The 14037-nt window shown below is 43.1% G+C and overlaps 1 protein-coding gene and 1 pseudogene across 2 annotated transcripts in view; one reads left to right on the top strand and one right to left on the bottom strand.

Annotated features, from left to right (window-relative positions):
* The window catches only part of LOC122923838, a 41915-nt gene that overhangs the window by 12357 nt on the left and 15521 nt on the right, over positions 1-14037 (top strand). The window contains exons 1-2 of one of the 2 annotated variants that reach the window (XM_044274680.1): positions 2877-2950; positions 6970-7053. In XM_044274680.1, coding sequence (XP_044130615.1) covers positions 6990-7053 — 64 coding nt within the window. In that variant the 5' untranslated portion in view covers positions 2877-2950; positions 6970-6989. Of the gene's footprint in view, positions 1-2876; positions 2951-6969; positions 7054-14037 lie in introns of those variants that run through there. The other variant, XM_044274679.1, reaches the window with a different exon arrangement.
* LOC122923842 lies at positions 10761-10920 on the bottom strand (annotated as a pseudogene).

The following is a 14037-nucleotide window of genomic DNA, read 5'->3' as shown; positions in this document are numbered from 1 at the left end:
ACATGATATAAATGGGCCATACAAAAAATACTGTGAATAGCTCTTCCATGTAAAATACCCTCAAAAGACAAGGGGGCACTGCCTCCGACTGGAGAAGAAAAAGTTCTGTCTCCAGAAGCGTCAAAGCTTCTTTACTGTAAGAACTTTGAATTGGTGGAATAGACTTCTATAGGACGTGGTCACAGCAGGAACAGTGAACAGTTAAAAAAGGGTTTGGACAATTTCTTAAAAGTAAAAAACATTAATGCTTATGAAAACGTGTAGAAATCTGAGTCTCACTTCTTTTGGGATAGGTATCCTCACCTATCCTTTGGTTGAACTTGATGGACGTACAGTATGTCTTTTTCAACTGTATTAACTATTTGACTATGTAATTAGATAGACTCATTACATGCAAAGCGAGATATTTCAAGCTCTTATTTGCTATAATTTGGATGATTATGGCTTACAGCTTATGAAAACCCCAAAGTCACAATCTCAGAAAATTAGAATATTGTGAAAAGGTTCAATATTCTAGGCTCAAAGTGTCACACTCTAGTTAGCTAATTAATCCATAACACCTGCAAAGGGTTCCCGAGCCTTTAAATTGTCTCTCAGGCTGGTTCAGTAGGAATCACAATCATGGGAAAGACTGCTGACCTGACAGTTGTGCAGAAAACCATCCATGAGGAGGGAAAGCCTCAAAAGGTAATTGCAAAAGAAGTTGGATGTTCCCAAAGTGCTGTATCAAAGCACATTAATAGAAAGTTATGTGGAAGGGACAAGTGTGGAAGAAAAAGGTGCACAAGCAGCAGGGATGACCGCAGCCTGGAGAGGATTGTCAGGACAAGGCCATTCAAAAGTGTTGGGGACATTCACAAGGAGTGGACTGAGGCTGGAGTTAGTGCATCAAGAGCCACCACACACAGACGGTTCCTGGACATGGACTTCAAATGTCGTATTCCTCTTGTGAAGCCTCTGCTGAACAACAAACAACGTCAGAAGCGTCTTACCTGGGCTAAAGAATAAAAGTACTGGTCTGTTGCTCAGTGGTCCAAAGTCTTCTTTTCTGATGAGAGCAACTTTTGCATCTCATTTGGAAACCAAGGGCCCAGAGTCTGGAGGAAGAATGGAGAGGCACACAATGCAAGATGCTTGAAGTCAAGCGTGGAGTTTACATAGTCTGTGTTGATTTGGGGAGCTATGTCATCTGCTGGTGTTGGTCCACTGTGCTTCATTAATTCCAGAGTCAACGCAGCCGTCTACCAGGAGATTTTGGAGCATTTCATGCTTCCTTCCGCAGATGAGCTTTATGGAGATGGTGACTTCATTTCCCAGCAGGGCTTGGCACCTGCCCACACTGCCGAAAGTACCAAAACCTGGTTCAATGACCATGGGATTACTGTGCTTGATTGGCCAGCAAGCTCGTCTGACCTGAACCCCATAAAGAATCTATGGGGCGTTGCCAAGAGAAAGATGAGAGACATGAGACCGAACAATGCAGAAAAACTGAAGGCTGCTATTGAAGCATCCTGGTCTTCCACAACACCTCAGCAGTGCCATAGGCCGCATTGAGGGGCCCAAACCAAGTACTGAGTACATATGCATGATTATACTTTTCAGAGGTCCTTGTTTATTGATTTCATGTAAAATTTAGATTTTTCTGAGATTGTGAATTTGGGGTTTTCATAAGCTGTAAGCCATAATCATAAATCACCAAATATAACAAATAAAGGCTTGAAATATCTTGCTTTGCATGTAATGAGTCTATCTCATATATTAGTTTCACCTTTTAAGTTGTATTACTCAAATTAATGAACTTTTGCACGATATTCAAATTTTTTGAGTTTCACCTGTATATATACACTCCCAAAAAGTTATAAAAAATATGAGAACAAAAATTCATAAGTACATATCCCACTATCCATTGCAATGCATGATTATGTAGAAGTCATTAGCAATATCGCTGGTATTTGCTGATAAACCATGCAGGGCAATGTCATATAGTATGCTCCCACTCAATAGCTCACAATATTAGGCTTCATGCACACAACAGTATTTTTTAGCGGTCCGCAAAACGGGGTTCCGTTGTTCCGTGATCCGTTTCCATTTTTGCTTTCGTGTGTCTTCCTTTATTTTTGGAGGATCACCAGACATAAAGGAAGTAAAAAAAAGTCTAAAACAGGTTTGCCATGCAAATGATAGAAAAAAAACTGGTGCGGACGCGGATGACAATCTTGTGCGCCTCCGCGTTTTTTAGCGGCCCCATTGATTTGAATGGGTGCACGAACCGTTTTACGCGAAAATAATAGGACAGGTTATATTTTTTTGACGGACTGGAACCACGGACGCGGATTTCAAACGGTGCATTAGCTGAGTTTTCAACTGGACCCATTGAAAATCAACGAGTCCGCAGAAAATCACGGAAAACGGCACAACGGACACGGAATTAAACAACGGTTGTGTGCATGAGGCCTTAATAAATAATCCCATATACGTAATGAGTTTATATCAGTGATTTCATACTACAATTCATTTATATAAAAAAAACTGATTATAAGGAGACTGTATGTATGAGGATATGGTCCAATACTAGAGATGTTATAAACCAAAAATCACGATTAGTCCATAAAAAATATATAAAGTGCATTTGCAATTAGTCCATAGTCCTCACTTGGACATTTATTTGAAAACAAAATGATCACTCCACAGTATGCAGTAAAAAGGCTGACTACTTGATATCAGCAAGCCAAGAGCTAACTGGTTTTTATCTGTAAGCCAAGCGCACGTGTCTTGCCCGATTGTCGCTTATGTTTTCAAGTTGAAGGAGGAAGCAGCGTGGTAGAGCCACACACAAGCTAACCGATGACTCGGAACATACAAGTCTGCTACTGCAAGTGGAGATAAAAGTAGAAGGAATAGGGGTGAGTGCCCAACCCCATATACCTCAGGACTGACGAGCTGGCTCCAAGTAAGTAAACGATATTACAAGTAATGCTGGCGATTTGAATGAAGCAGGACATAAACATCGAGCTTGCTGGTAACATTGGTCCTTAGTAGCACTGAGCGCGCTTTTGATTGAACATTGCGGAGTGTCTTGAATCGGGCAAGACACGTGCGCTTGGCTTACAGATAAAAACCAGTTAGCTCTTGGCTTGCTGATATCAAGTAGTCAGCCTTTTTACTGCATACTGTGGAGTGATCATTTTGTTTTCAAATAAATGTTCAAGTGAGGACTATGGACTAATTGCAAATGCACTTTATATATTTTTTATGGACTAATTGTGATTTTTGGTTTATAACATCTCTAATATTGTACTATATCCTTATACATCCAAATACAGTTTTTTTTAATATAAATGAATTGTGGTATGAAATCGCTGATATGAGCTCATTATGTATATGGGATTTTTTATTAATATTGTGAGCTATTGAGTGGGAGCATACCATATGACATCGCTCTGCATGGTTTATCAGCAAATACCAGCGATATTGCTAATGACTTCTCCATAATCATGCATTGCAATTGATAGTGGGATCATGTAACTTATGAATTTTTGTTTTCATATTTTTAAAACTTTTTGGAAGTGTATATGTCTATAGTTTATTCTTTATTATCTTTATTCATTTTGTATTAATAAACAATTTAGTCCTGTATTCAAAACTCTCCTTCTGTACCAGTTTGTAACTCATCTTGTTTATGACTAATGCAATTGTCTGTATTATGTATGTGTAGCCCTTTTCATATGTACAGCACTTTGGAATGAATGGCGCTTTAATAATAAATAATAATATTAATAACTAGAAGGAGGAGTGCATACCTTGTTTTTTACATTATTTGCAAAAGTGATTTTATGCTGAAAAAGTAGTAAAACATAAAAAAAACTATATAAATTTGGTATCACCATAACTGTATCAACCCACAGAATAAAATTATCATATTATATTTACCGCAAGAGGAACCCCCTAAAAAATAAAAATAAAAAACACTGACAGAATTGTCATTTTTACCCACTTCACCTCCATAAAAAAATGCTATAAAAAGTGATCAAAAAGACATATGTACCCCAAAATGATACCAATAAAAACTACAGCCCCTCCTGCAAAAAAACAAGCCCCCACACAGCTACATTGGTGAAAAAATAAAAATGTTATGTTCCCTAAAAACAATTTTAGAAAATTACATATTAGAAAATCCCAATGCCGCTCCTCCCCTCCTGAATGCTGCCATGCCCCCAAACAGCGGTTTACGACCACGTACAAGGTGTTGCTGTATTCAGGAAAACATGCATAACAAATTGTGGGGTGCATTTTCTCCTGTTAGCCCTAGTGAAAAAAAAAAAAATTGGGGCTAAAGAAACATTATATTGGAAATAAAAGTAAATGTTTCATTTTCACAGCAAAGCATTCACTTCACCCCCTAGATAGATACCTTGAGAGGTGTAGTTTGCAAAATGGGGTCACTTTTGGGGGTTTTCTTTCTATGGGTTCCTCGGGGTCTCTTCAAATATGAAATGCACCTGAAAACCATTCCAGCAAAATCTGCCCTCTGTTAATATGGCGTTCCTTTTCTTCTGCGCCCTGCTGTGCCCCCATACTGCAGGTTCTGACCACATATGGGGTGTTTTTGTAATCTGGGTAATAAATATTGAGGTTTGTTTGGCTGCTAACCCTTGCTGTGTTACAGGAAAAAATTATTAAAATCGAAAATCTGCACACAAAAAATGGCGGCTCAGTGTGAATTGTCTTTCATCAGTAAACAGCACTGAGGCCAACTGGTCCCTCATCCAACGTAGATGCTCCCTGGCCCATGCAAGATGATGACGCCTGTGGTCAGGTACCATTGCAAGTTGTCTAACATGCAGATCACACTGATATAAACGGTTTTAAATGGTCTGACATGACACTTGGGTGCCTCTCACATCCATTAAATGTGCCTGGAGTTGTGTGGCATTCATCATCTGGTTCCGCAGGGCATTGTCTACAATGTCATCAGTGTGGGACATGGCCAACGGACGTCCACTTGTATGCCTTTATGTGACTCTTCCAGTATTTCTGTTACAACCTGCTGATGACACTTGGTGACACTCTAAGCTCAGTGGCCACTTCCATCTGATAACATCCTGCTTTAGGCCTCGCAATAGCAAGGTAGTGTTGATCAATTGTTAGGTGTCGTCCTTGGACTCATAATGTCAAAATGTGAACAGCATGATTAGGAGGACTGTTTAAATACCAATTCTAATCGAACCAGTAAATGTATTGGGCAATTCATGGATCAATCTGTTGAATTTTGCCATTAAGCTCTTTGTTAGAGAACAGCAAGTTTTGCAAAAAGTACTGAAACATTGAACAGTTGGACATTTGCATTCAAAAGTTCAGAGAAGGTCACATTAAGTTCAGAGTGCATTTTAGGTTCATCCTGAAATTTCACCCACAAGCCAAATATCCCTAAATTTTTGTGAGTAGTGTATAACAGTAGAGTGTCAAGGGGTTATTTTAAGGGACAAAGTGGCAACAGGGGTTCGATCTTTAAAAGAAGCATTTACCTAATCTTTGCAATTTTAACAATCAAAAGTTATTAATTAAACTAGAGTTTTAGGAATTCTGAAAATAAACATGTGTAGACCAGGACTGATTTGTATTATTATTTTATTTTTTATAAACAAAATAAAAAACAAATTCTAAATACTTTAAAGAAAAAAATCTCATCAAAGCAATACCAGCCATAGATGTAATCATACATTGCATTTGGAAAGTCTTCAGACCCTTTCACGTTTTTTACATTTTATGTTGCTCCTTGTGCTAAAATAAAAAGTTTTCCCCCATTATTCTGCACTCAATACCCCATTATAAAAAAGAAAACATAATATTTTAGAAATGTTTGCAAATTTATTAGAAATGAAAAACTTAAATTTTGCATGGACATAAGTCACATAAGTATTCAGACCCTTTGCTAAGACACTTGAAATTTTACCTCTGGGGGCCTTCCATTTCTCTTTTGATCATTTTTGAGATGTTTCTACACCTTTATTGGAGTCACCTTTGGCAAATTCAGTTGATTGGACATAATTTGGAAAGACACAGTCCATTCTATATAAGGTCTCACAGTTGACAATGCATATTGGAGCAAAAACCAGGCCATGATGAGCGACAAACTGACTATAGAGTTCAGAGACAGGATTGTGTGGATTCTGCTCCACTAAATGTTCCCAGGAGCATAGTAGCCATGATAATTCTTAAATGAAAGAAGTTCGGAATAACTAGGACTCTTTCTAGAGCTAGCCACCCCTCTCAACTAACGCCACACCTATTAGCAAGGCCGGGCAATTATATACATGTGTAATACTGTCAGAAGGACAAAATACATAGTCACTAAACCAACAGACATTGGACACCTCCACACATAGATATTTTACAAAATTAGTAATTTATTGAAGAGGATATAGTAAAAAAATATCTGCAACAGCAGACTGTGGTGCACAAGCAAACCACAGTCTGCTGTGTGCACCACAGTCTGCTGTTGCAGATATTTTCTATGATATAGTCTTCAATAAATTACTAATTTTGTATAATATCTATGTGTGGAGGTGTCCAATGTCTGTTTGGTTTACCCTCTAAACTAAGTAATTAGGGGGAGAGGTGTTTGGTAAGAAAGTCACGAATGATCCCTCTGGCTGAGCTCCAAAGATCCTGTGTGTAGATGGGAGAAACTTCCAGAAGGTCAACCATCACTCCAGCACTCCACCAATATGGGCATTATGGCAGATTGGCCAGAAAGAAGCTTCTCCTCAGTCAAAGACACATGAAGCTTGCAAAAACAAATAAAAAGAAACTAAAGGACTACAAGACTGTGAGAAACAAGATTCTCTGGTCTGATGAAACCAAGATTGAACTTTCTGAGAGCATCTTTTTGATCTAGAAATATAGATGCTAATGTCTTGTCCAAACATATTGAATATCTTTACCATCACTAACCATGAGCCCTTTCAGGTCGTCTACAGGCAGAAGACATGAAAATATTTTTGAGTTCATTGACTCCAGTCTACCTAATCTTCACCCTGATTCCTAGTAAAGGTAAGTGTACATCTAAAAAAGGCCTTATTTATAACTTGTCATACTTGCCATCTGCCTTGGGTGTTCCTTTTTTTTATTAAAGTCCGAGATACACAAAACCTGCACAAGGTCACGGTCCATTGCAGGCCTTTCCATAATGGAAGGGCTCCCTATTAATCAATCCCCATCCTTTCTAGACAGAAGGCACCTGCAAGGGACCAGGACCAGTGGCCATCCTTCAGCCAAAGCTGCAGAAGCACCAGTCTTGCTCTGGCTTCCACCTGGCTGCCACAGCAGGTGTTGGCCAAGAGCCAAAGTCTAGGTCTATCCTCTCCCCGGGGGTGAGGAACCAGATGACCCCCCCCCCCCCAGACCTCAGTAAGGGGTACCCATAAGTGCACTGCAACCCTGAACAGTCCTAGAGACAAAAACAAACAGTGAACATACAGTGAACACAAAAAATAAATAAGTGAATGTTATGGCACGGACATTCAACCAGAATTAGGAAAATTACTCTTCTTACGCTAGGCCATAAAGCCAGGCAAAGAGTCCGCTTAAAATGTGTGAAAGTGAAGTGCGTGCAAATGTGACATCCCCAGTGAGTTCAGACACCCCAGGGTTACCACTTGGTGGGGCACTTCAGCACCTCAGGCTTTAAAACATCTCATCTGATCCCGATGCCCTTGGTTACCTACCAGATGGCACTAATAGCCAAAAGCATATAGCCTAGGGTCCTCCATGTGGTTCTCTGTTCTACATCCTGGTGGCCTGGACACCACCAGGACATGATTATAACACATTTATTTATTTTTTATGAAAGTCCAAGGTATATGTTTTCTACACCAATGCATCAAAAGCATGTTTGTGTCTCACAAAAATGTGCACTTGGTCGTGGTCCTCTCCATAAGAGAAGGGATCCCCCATAAACCAATCCCAGTCCCTCTGGGTCAGAAGGCTCCTGCAAGGAACCAGGACAAGAGGCCATCCCACAGCCGAAGCTGGGGAAGTGCATGTCTCACTCTGGCTTCCACCTGGCTGCCGCACCAGGTGTTGGCCAAGAGCCAAAAGTATAGGTCTTGCTTCTCCCCGAAGGGAGAAGTCGAGGGGTTATGATAAAAACAGATTTGATTGAAGACACCTTTATTACAATCAATCGTCAAACATACATACTTTAGTACTGCGATGCAGCGTAGGCCACGAGGCAGAACTAAATATATTACATGCAATCGTCTTTGCAAGCATGGCATTGTTATGTAAAGCACAGGTTAACCTACACTATACATCACAATGCATGCTACACTAGCATTCCTATTCAATCACAAAACCTTACAACAAAGCATTTAGACATGTGATGAGGAGTGGGGATGGGAAGGAGGGGGTAGGGCGGGGGAATCATATGCCCGAAGCTTTATTGAGAAGACAGAAACAAACGGGGGGGAGAGGGCAAAGGAGAGGGGTTTAGTCCTCTTCTTCGTTGTCGACGTCCAAGATGTTATAATCCCACAACAGACTATGGATAAGTCTGTGGCAGTCCAGGACGTACATGTTCTCCCTCCTGAGTACGAGCTGGTTCCTGGCAAGCCAAATAGCATCCTTAAAACAGTTCATAAGGTGCCAGGCCTCTTGGATGGCCCTAACAGTATGAATCCCAGGAAATAGACCGTACAACACCAATGTGTATTGAAGGCTGTTCTTGGGCACAGAGTCTTTGAGTTAATGTTACAGGTCATCCAACAGGCCCTGTGCAAAGGGGCACTCCCAAAACAGGTGATACGATGTTTCCTCCAGGAAGGGGCAATTGGGGCAGTACCGGGTGTTGCACAGGTTGTGGGCGTGCATGAATGACCTAATCGGCAGTCCTCCCTGGATGGCCATCCATGACAAGTCCTTGTGCCCGTTTGTTAACCTGTCTGAAGACACATTAATACAAACTGTCTCTACGGTGTCGTCATGGATCCCTGGAATTGATTCCACCATATCCTCTGCTCTGATTAGTTTGTGGAAAGTCTTTGGTTTCCACAAGTCGGACTTGAGGCTCTCCAGTTGATGTTCCCTCACAAACCTGTAATGTGCGCCAGTGCAAAAAATGCTCCGTTGTATGTCAGTAAAAAACAAACAAAACAAAAAACATCTCTCAGTGCCCCCAGTAGAGCCAATGTCCCCAGAGTGCCCTCATGTGTTCCAATGACCCGTACTGTGTGCCACTAGAAAAAACATTTAGTGCCCCCAGTTGAGCTTAGGTGCCCATAGTGTCCCTATAATTTGTGCCAGTATAAAATACTCCTATATAGTGCCCCCAGAAGATGCCCCATAGTGCTTCTCCCCAGTCCTCCATAATGTGCCAGTATAAAATACCCCTATAGACTGCCCCATATAGATGCCCCATAATGCTCCTCTCCCCTTTCCCCATAGTGGCACCAAAATAGGTGCCAGTATTAAATGCCCCTATATAATGCCCCCTTAGTGCTCTTCTCCCCCACTTCTCTATAGTGCCCCCCCATAATGCGTGCCAGTAAATAGGGCCCCCAGTAGATGCCCCCATAGTGTTCCTTCCCCCCCACTTCTTCATAGAGCCCCCAATAATGTGTGCCAATACATAGGGCCCCCAGGAGATGCCCCCATAGTTCTTCTTCCCCTCTTTTCCATAGTGCCCCCCATAATGTGCCATTATATAGGGCCCCATAGTGCTTCCCCTCTTCTCCATAGTGCCCCCCTATATTGTGCCATTATATAGGGCCCCCATAGTGCTTCCCCTCTTCTCCATAGTGGCCCCCATAGTGGCCCTTCATATTGTGCCAGTATATACGGTCCCACCCCACTTCTTGCCACAGTATACTCTAAATAATAAAAACAATAAACACATACACTTACCTTATGCTGCTGTCAGTGATGCGATGCAGGCTTCTTTCACCCTGTGTCCTGCTCTGTACGGCTCAGGCGCCGCGATGACGTCATAGCGCCGCCTGCACCGGCCCCTGATAGGCTACAGGCACTAGGCCTGTAGCCTATCAAAGGAATGATAAGGGAGACGCCTCTCTCCTGCTACTCCGCACCATTCATTTGTATCGCTGTCCTGAGGATGGCGATACAGATGAATATGGAGATGAGCGCTTCCACAATGGAAGCGTTCATCTCCACTCCTTCTGCCTCCGGACAGAAATGCCCCCCCTACGGCGCTGGGCCCTGCACCCCCTCTTCTGTCCTGAGTGATAAGCCCCGTAGAAACGGCCCTGGCTGCCACCCAGGGCGTCCGCCAGGAGCTTCAACAAAGGTCTAGGCTTCCCTGGAGGGAGAGCCCAAGGGGTTTGGCAGGGGGGTGAAGAACCAATATAGCCACACACACACCCCCTAGACCTCAGGGGGGGTACCCGTATAGGGTGCCGCAACCCTGAAAATCCTAGTGAACACTACAAACGTGTAAAAGTGCACAGTGAACAGAAAAAATAAATAAAGTGAACGTGTGCCATTACGGCCCAGACATTCGACCGGAATTATAAAAATTCCTAATATTTTCAAGGCCAGAACCTAGCAAATAGAGGTGTGTGCGCTAAAAATGTCAGAAAGAAAAGTGCCTGGGCAAATGTGCCATTACTCTGTGGGTCAAGGTTCCCAGTGAGTTCAGGCACCCCAGGGTCACCACCCCTGAGGCACTGAGCAGTTTGGGCTTTCAACACAACCCAGCCTCATGGCTTTGATCCGTGGTTCTCTGTCCCGCTCAACATCCATGGGTTGGGTAACCACTCCTCCCCATAGATGGAGTACAGTGCTGCTACACTGAAGGACAGGTACTAGACAGTGGTTCTCTGCTCTACAAACCGGGAGTAAACTCAACCGGACGGCTAAGAACAGATACTACACTTGATCTTAGCCAAAAGGCCGAGAAGCGATACCCGGTCGGTCTCTATCTCTGAATGCACCCTCTGTGTTTAATTGGAGGATGCTACCTTACCCAGAAACACAGTTTAAAGTTACTCTCATTTGCAGAGCTGACCTACACCCCTCTTTTAGCTCTCAGACCCTGCTCTCCCACATCCTCCAGAGCCTGCTGAGGTCTAGGAAAAGGATGAGACTGGCAGTAGCTCTTGGTGCAACACAGTCTACGACAGTGTCTTCCCTCAGGCCCTTGCTACCAGGGGCAGTATAGTGAATGGAGGGCATACCCTTTCTTCCCTCTGGGCACTCCCTGTCACTGGGGTTCCGGCATAATAGTAGTTTGGGGTGCTATTGATGATGGCAGGAGTTGTAGTAGTGTAATGGCAAGCATATAGTGTGGTAGGAGTCAGGAAACCAGGCCAGAGGAAGAAAATAAATGTAAAATAGGAGTTGTAGTACATCCAACAATAATCTTGACACATTGCAAATCCTTTTCCCAGATTTGCAGATAATGACACTCTTGGCATGCTATCTTGCTAAAGTCTCTCTCTAGAATTTCTGGCTAGAAGCTGTAATCTGGCAATTGTCGCTGTAGTGTCCATTGCGGGATACAGGTTTCAGAGGCACATCTGGTCAGGACATGGTTGAGTATGGGGGGGGGTGTCTTAACTGAAGACCCTCAAAAGCAGCAATGTCTGGTTAGCTGTAGTTGCAGCTTACCTTGCTGACTCCTATGCTTGATCATACAGATTCTGAGTTATTGTTTCTTTCTCTATTTCTTGCTGTAGTAGAAGTAATAAATCTTCACAGAGATCTGTTAGTCTCCGGATTTTGAGGCCTAAGAAGAAGGAGCACATGGACCTGTTTCCTCCCTCTTCACTCACCAGACTACTTCTCTCCCTCCAGGCAGGAAGTACAACCAGTCCACCCCTACCAAAAAAAGGGGGGGTAGGGTTGCCACCTTTCCCAACAAAAAATACCTGCCAAGTTAAGCCACCTCCCAAAGGGGGTGTGGTTGTGGGCGTGTCTTAACATAGGTTGTTACGTTGTTATGTCAAAATGTGGCTCCCATTATTAATAATGCCCCCATTAGTGCCCCCAGTAATAGTAATGTCTCCATTAGTGCCCCCCAGAATAATGCCCCCATTAGTGCCCCTCAGTAATATTAATGCCCCAATTAGTGTCTCCCAGAATGAATAATGCCCCTATTAGTGCCCCCCAGAATTAATAGTGCCCCAGTAATAGTAATGCCCCATTAGTGCCCCCCAGAATTAATAATGCCCCCAATAGTGCCCCCCAGAATTAAAAGTGCCCCCATTAGTGTCCCCAGTAATAGTAATGTCCCCATTAGTGCCCCCAATAATAGTAATGCCCCAATTAGTGCCCCCCAGAATTATTAATGCCCCCATTAGTGCCCCAGTAATATAAATGCCCCAATTAGTGCCTCCCAGAATTAATAATTCTTCCATTAGCGTCCCCAGTAATATTAATGCTCTTATTAGTGCCCCCAGTAATAGTAATGCCCCCATTAGTGCCCCCAGTCATAGTATTGCCCCCATTAGTGCCCCCAGTCATAGTAATACCCCCACTAGTGCACCCCAGAATTATTAATGTTCCCATATTAATAATACCCTCCTCCCTGCTTGTGCAAAAAAAAAGAAACTCATCTCCTCCATTTGCTCGTGCCGCGGTGAACACTCGCTGCTCACTGGAAGTTCAGCACAGGACCTGCGCTCCAGCATAATAACGTTTATCAGGTCCTGCTGCTTCCAGTCAATGCTGTGAAACATCATCATGCTGGAGCGCAGATCCTGACCCCGGCGCCATCAAATGACTGAGGTGCGTTTTTTTTTCTTAACACAAGGGGAGGAAGGAGTGAAAGGCTGTATTAATGAGCGCTGCACAATGGAAGCGCTCCTTAGTAACAGTCCATATAGGAACTGAGTGCGTTAGCGGCCGGGTGGGACAGGGAAGTTAACCCTGTCCCTGTCAACCATACCAGGTCATGCATTACATTAAAGGCAATCTGTCACCTGGTTTTATCATTTTAAGCTGTCACCATTGCCATGTTCAATAAACTACCTTATTTCCTGCAGTGGTCTTCTTTCTTCATTTCGTGTTGTCATTTTGATTAAAAAAAAGAGCTCTTTTTCCGTTATGCAAATGAACCTCCAAGGTGCCCAGAGGGGCGTTTTTTTTCATCTCTGGAGCCCAGTAACGCCCCCTGCAGTGCCCAGCCCGCCTTAATTTGATGCTTCATATCTGACGCCGACTGCCTGCGCCTGCACGATCATAAAGTTCCTGAGGCAACAGCGCTCAGATTACGTCACTGGACTCGGCGCAGGCCCAGTGACAATTTTGAGGCTGTTGCCCTCAGGAGTTTTATGATCGCGCAGGCGCAGGCAGTCTGGGCCTGCGCCAGATTTTCAGCGGCAGACATGAAGAATAACGGGGCTTATCTGGAAGGTTAAAGATGATGTAGTGGATAGGGCAGCGCCGTTTGCCTTGGCTATGGGATGATATTTCTGGATCAGGAGGCGTGCTTGGGTTTCAAATTAAGGCGGGCTGTACATTGCAGAGGGGCATTACTGGGCTCCAGAGATGGGAAAAAAAACGCCCCTCTGGGCACCTTGGAGGTTCTTTTGCATAACAGAAAAAAAGAAAGACAACACGAAATGAAGAAAGAAGACCACTGCAGGAAATAAGGTAGTTTATTGAACATGGCAATGGTGACAGCTTAAAATGATAAATCCAGGTGACAGATTCCCTTTAAATGACAGTACATAACATAACATTACAAACCATGATTTGCAGATACTCCCTGTACTGGGGTACTGCACATCCCAGGATTCCTCTCCACTCAGTATGTAAGAGTTATTGCAAAGCTTCACCACTAGATGGCAGCATTGCAACAGTAATAACGTTAGTATGCGCAAGTGAATATTGTCTTCCAGGGGGACTGCCATTATTCTACTTATACCCCTTACAGGTCAGTAGTATACAATGATGCCCCTCTCCTGTGTGGACTTAGGAGTCACAAACTGAAGGGCAGATGGTGTGGTTGTTTGAAACCATAGTCAACACTATAGGAAAAAAAAATAACCCCCTAAAGAAATATACTGGGGCGGATTG

The sequence above is a fragment of the Bufo gargarizans genome, unplaced genomic scaffold (assembly GCF_014858855.1).
Source record: "Bufo gargarizans isolate SCDJY-AF-19 unplaced genomic scaffold, ASM1485885v1 original_scaffold_1973_pilon, whole genome shotgun sequence".
Lineage (NCBI taxonomy): Eukaryota > Metazoa > Chordata > Amphibia > Anura > Bufonidae > Bufo > Bufo gargarizans.
The sequence above is the reverse complement of the archived record's forward strand: the minus strand, read 5'-3'. Positions and strand labels throughout refer to the sequence as shown.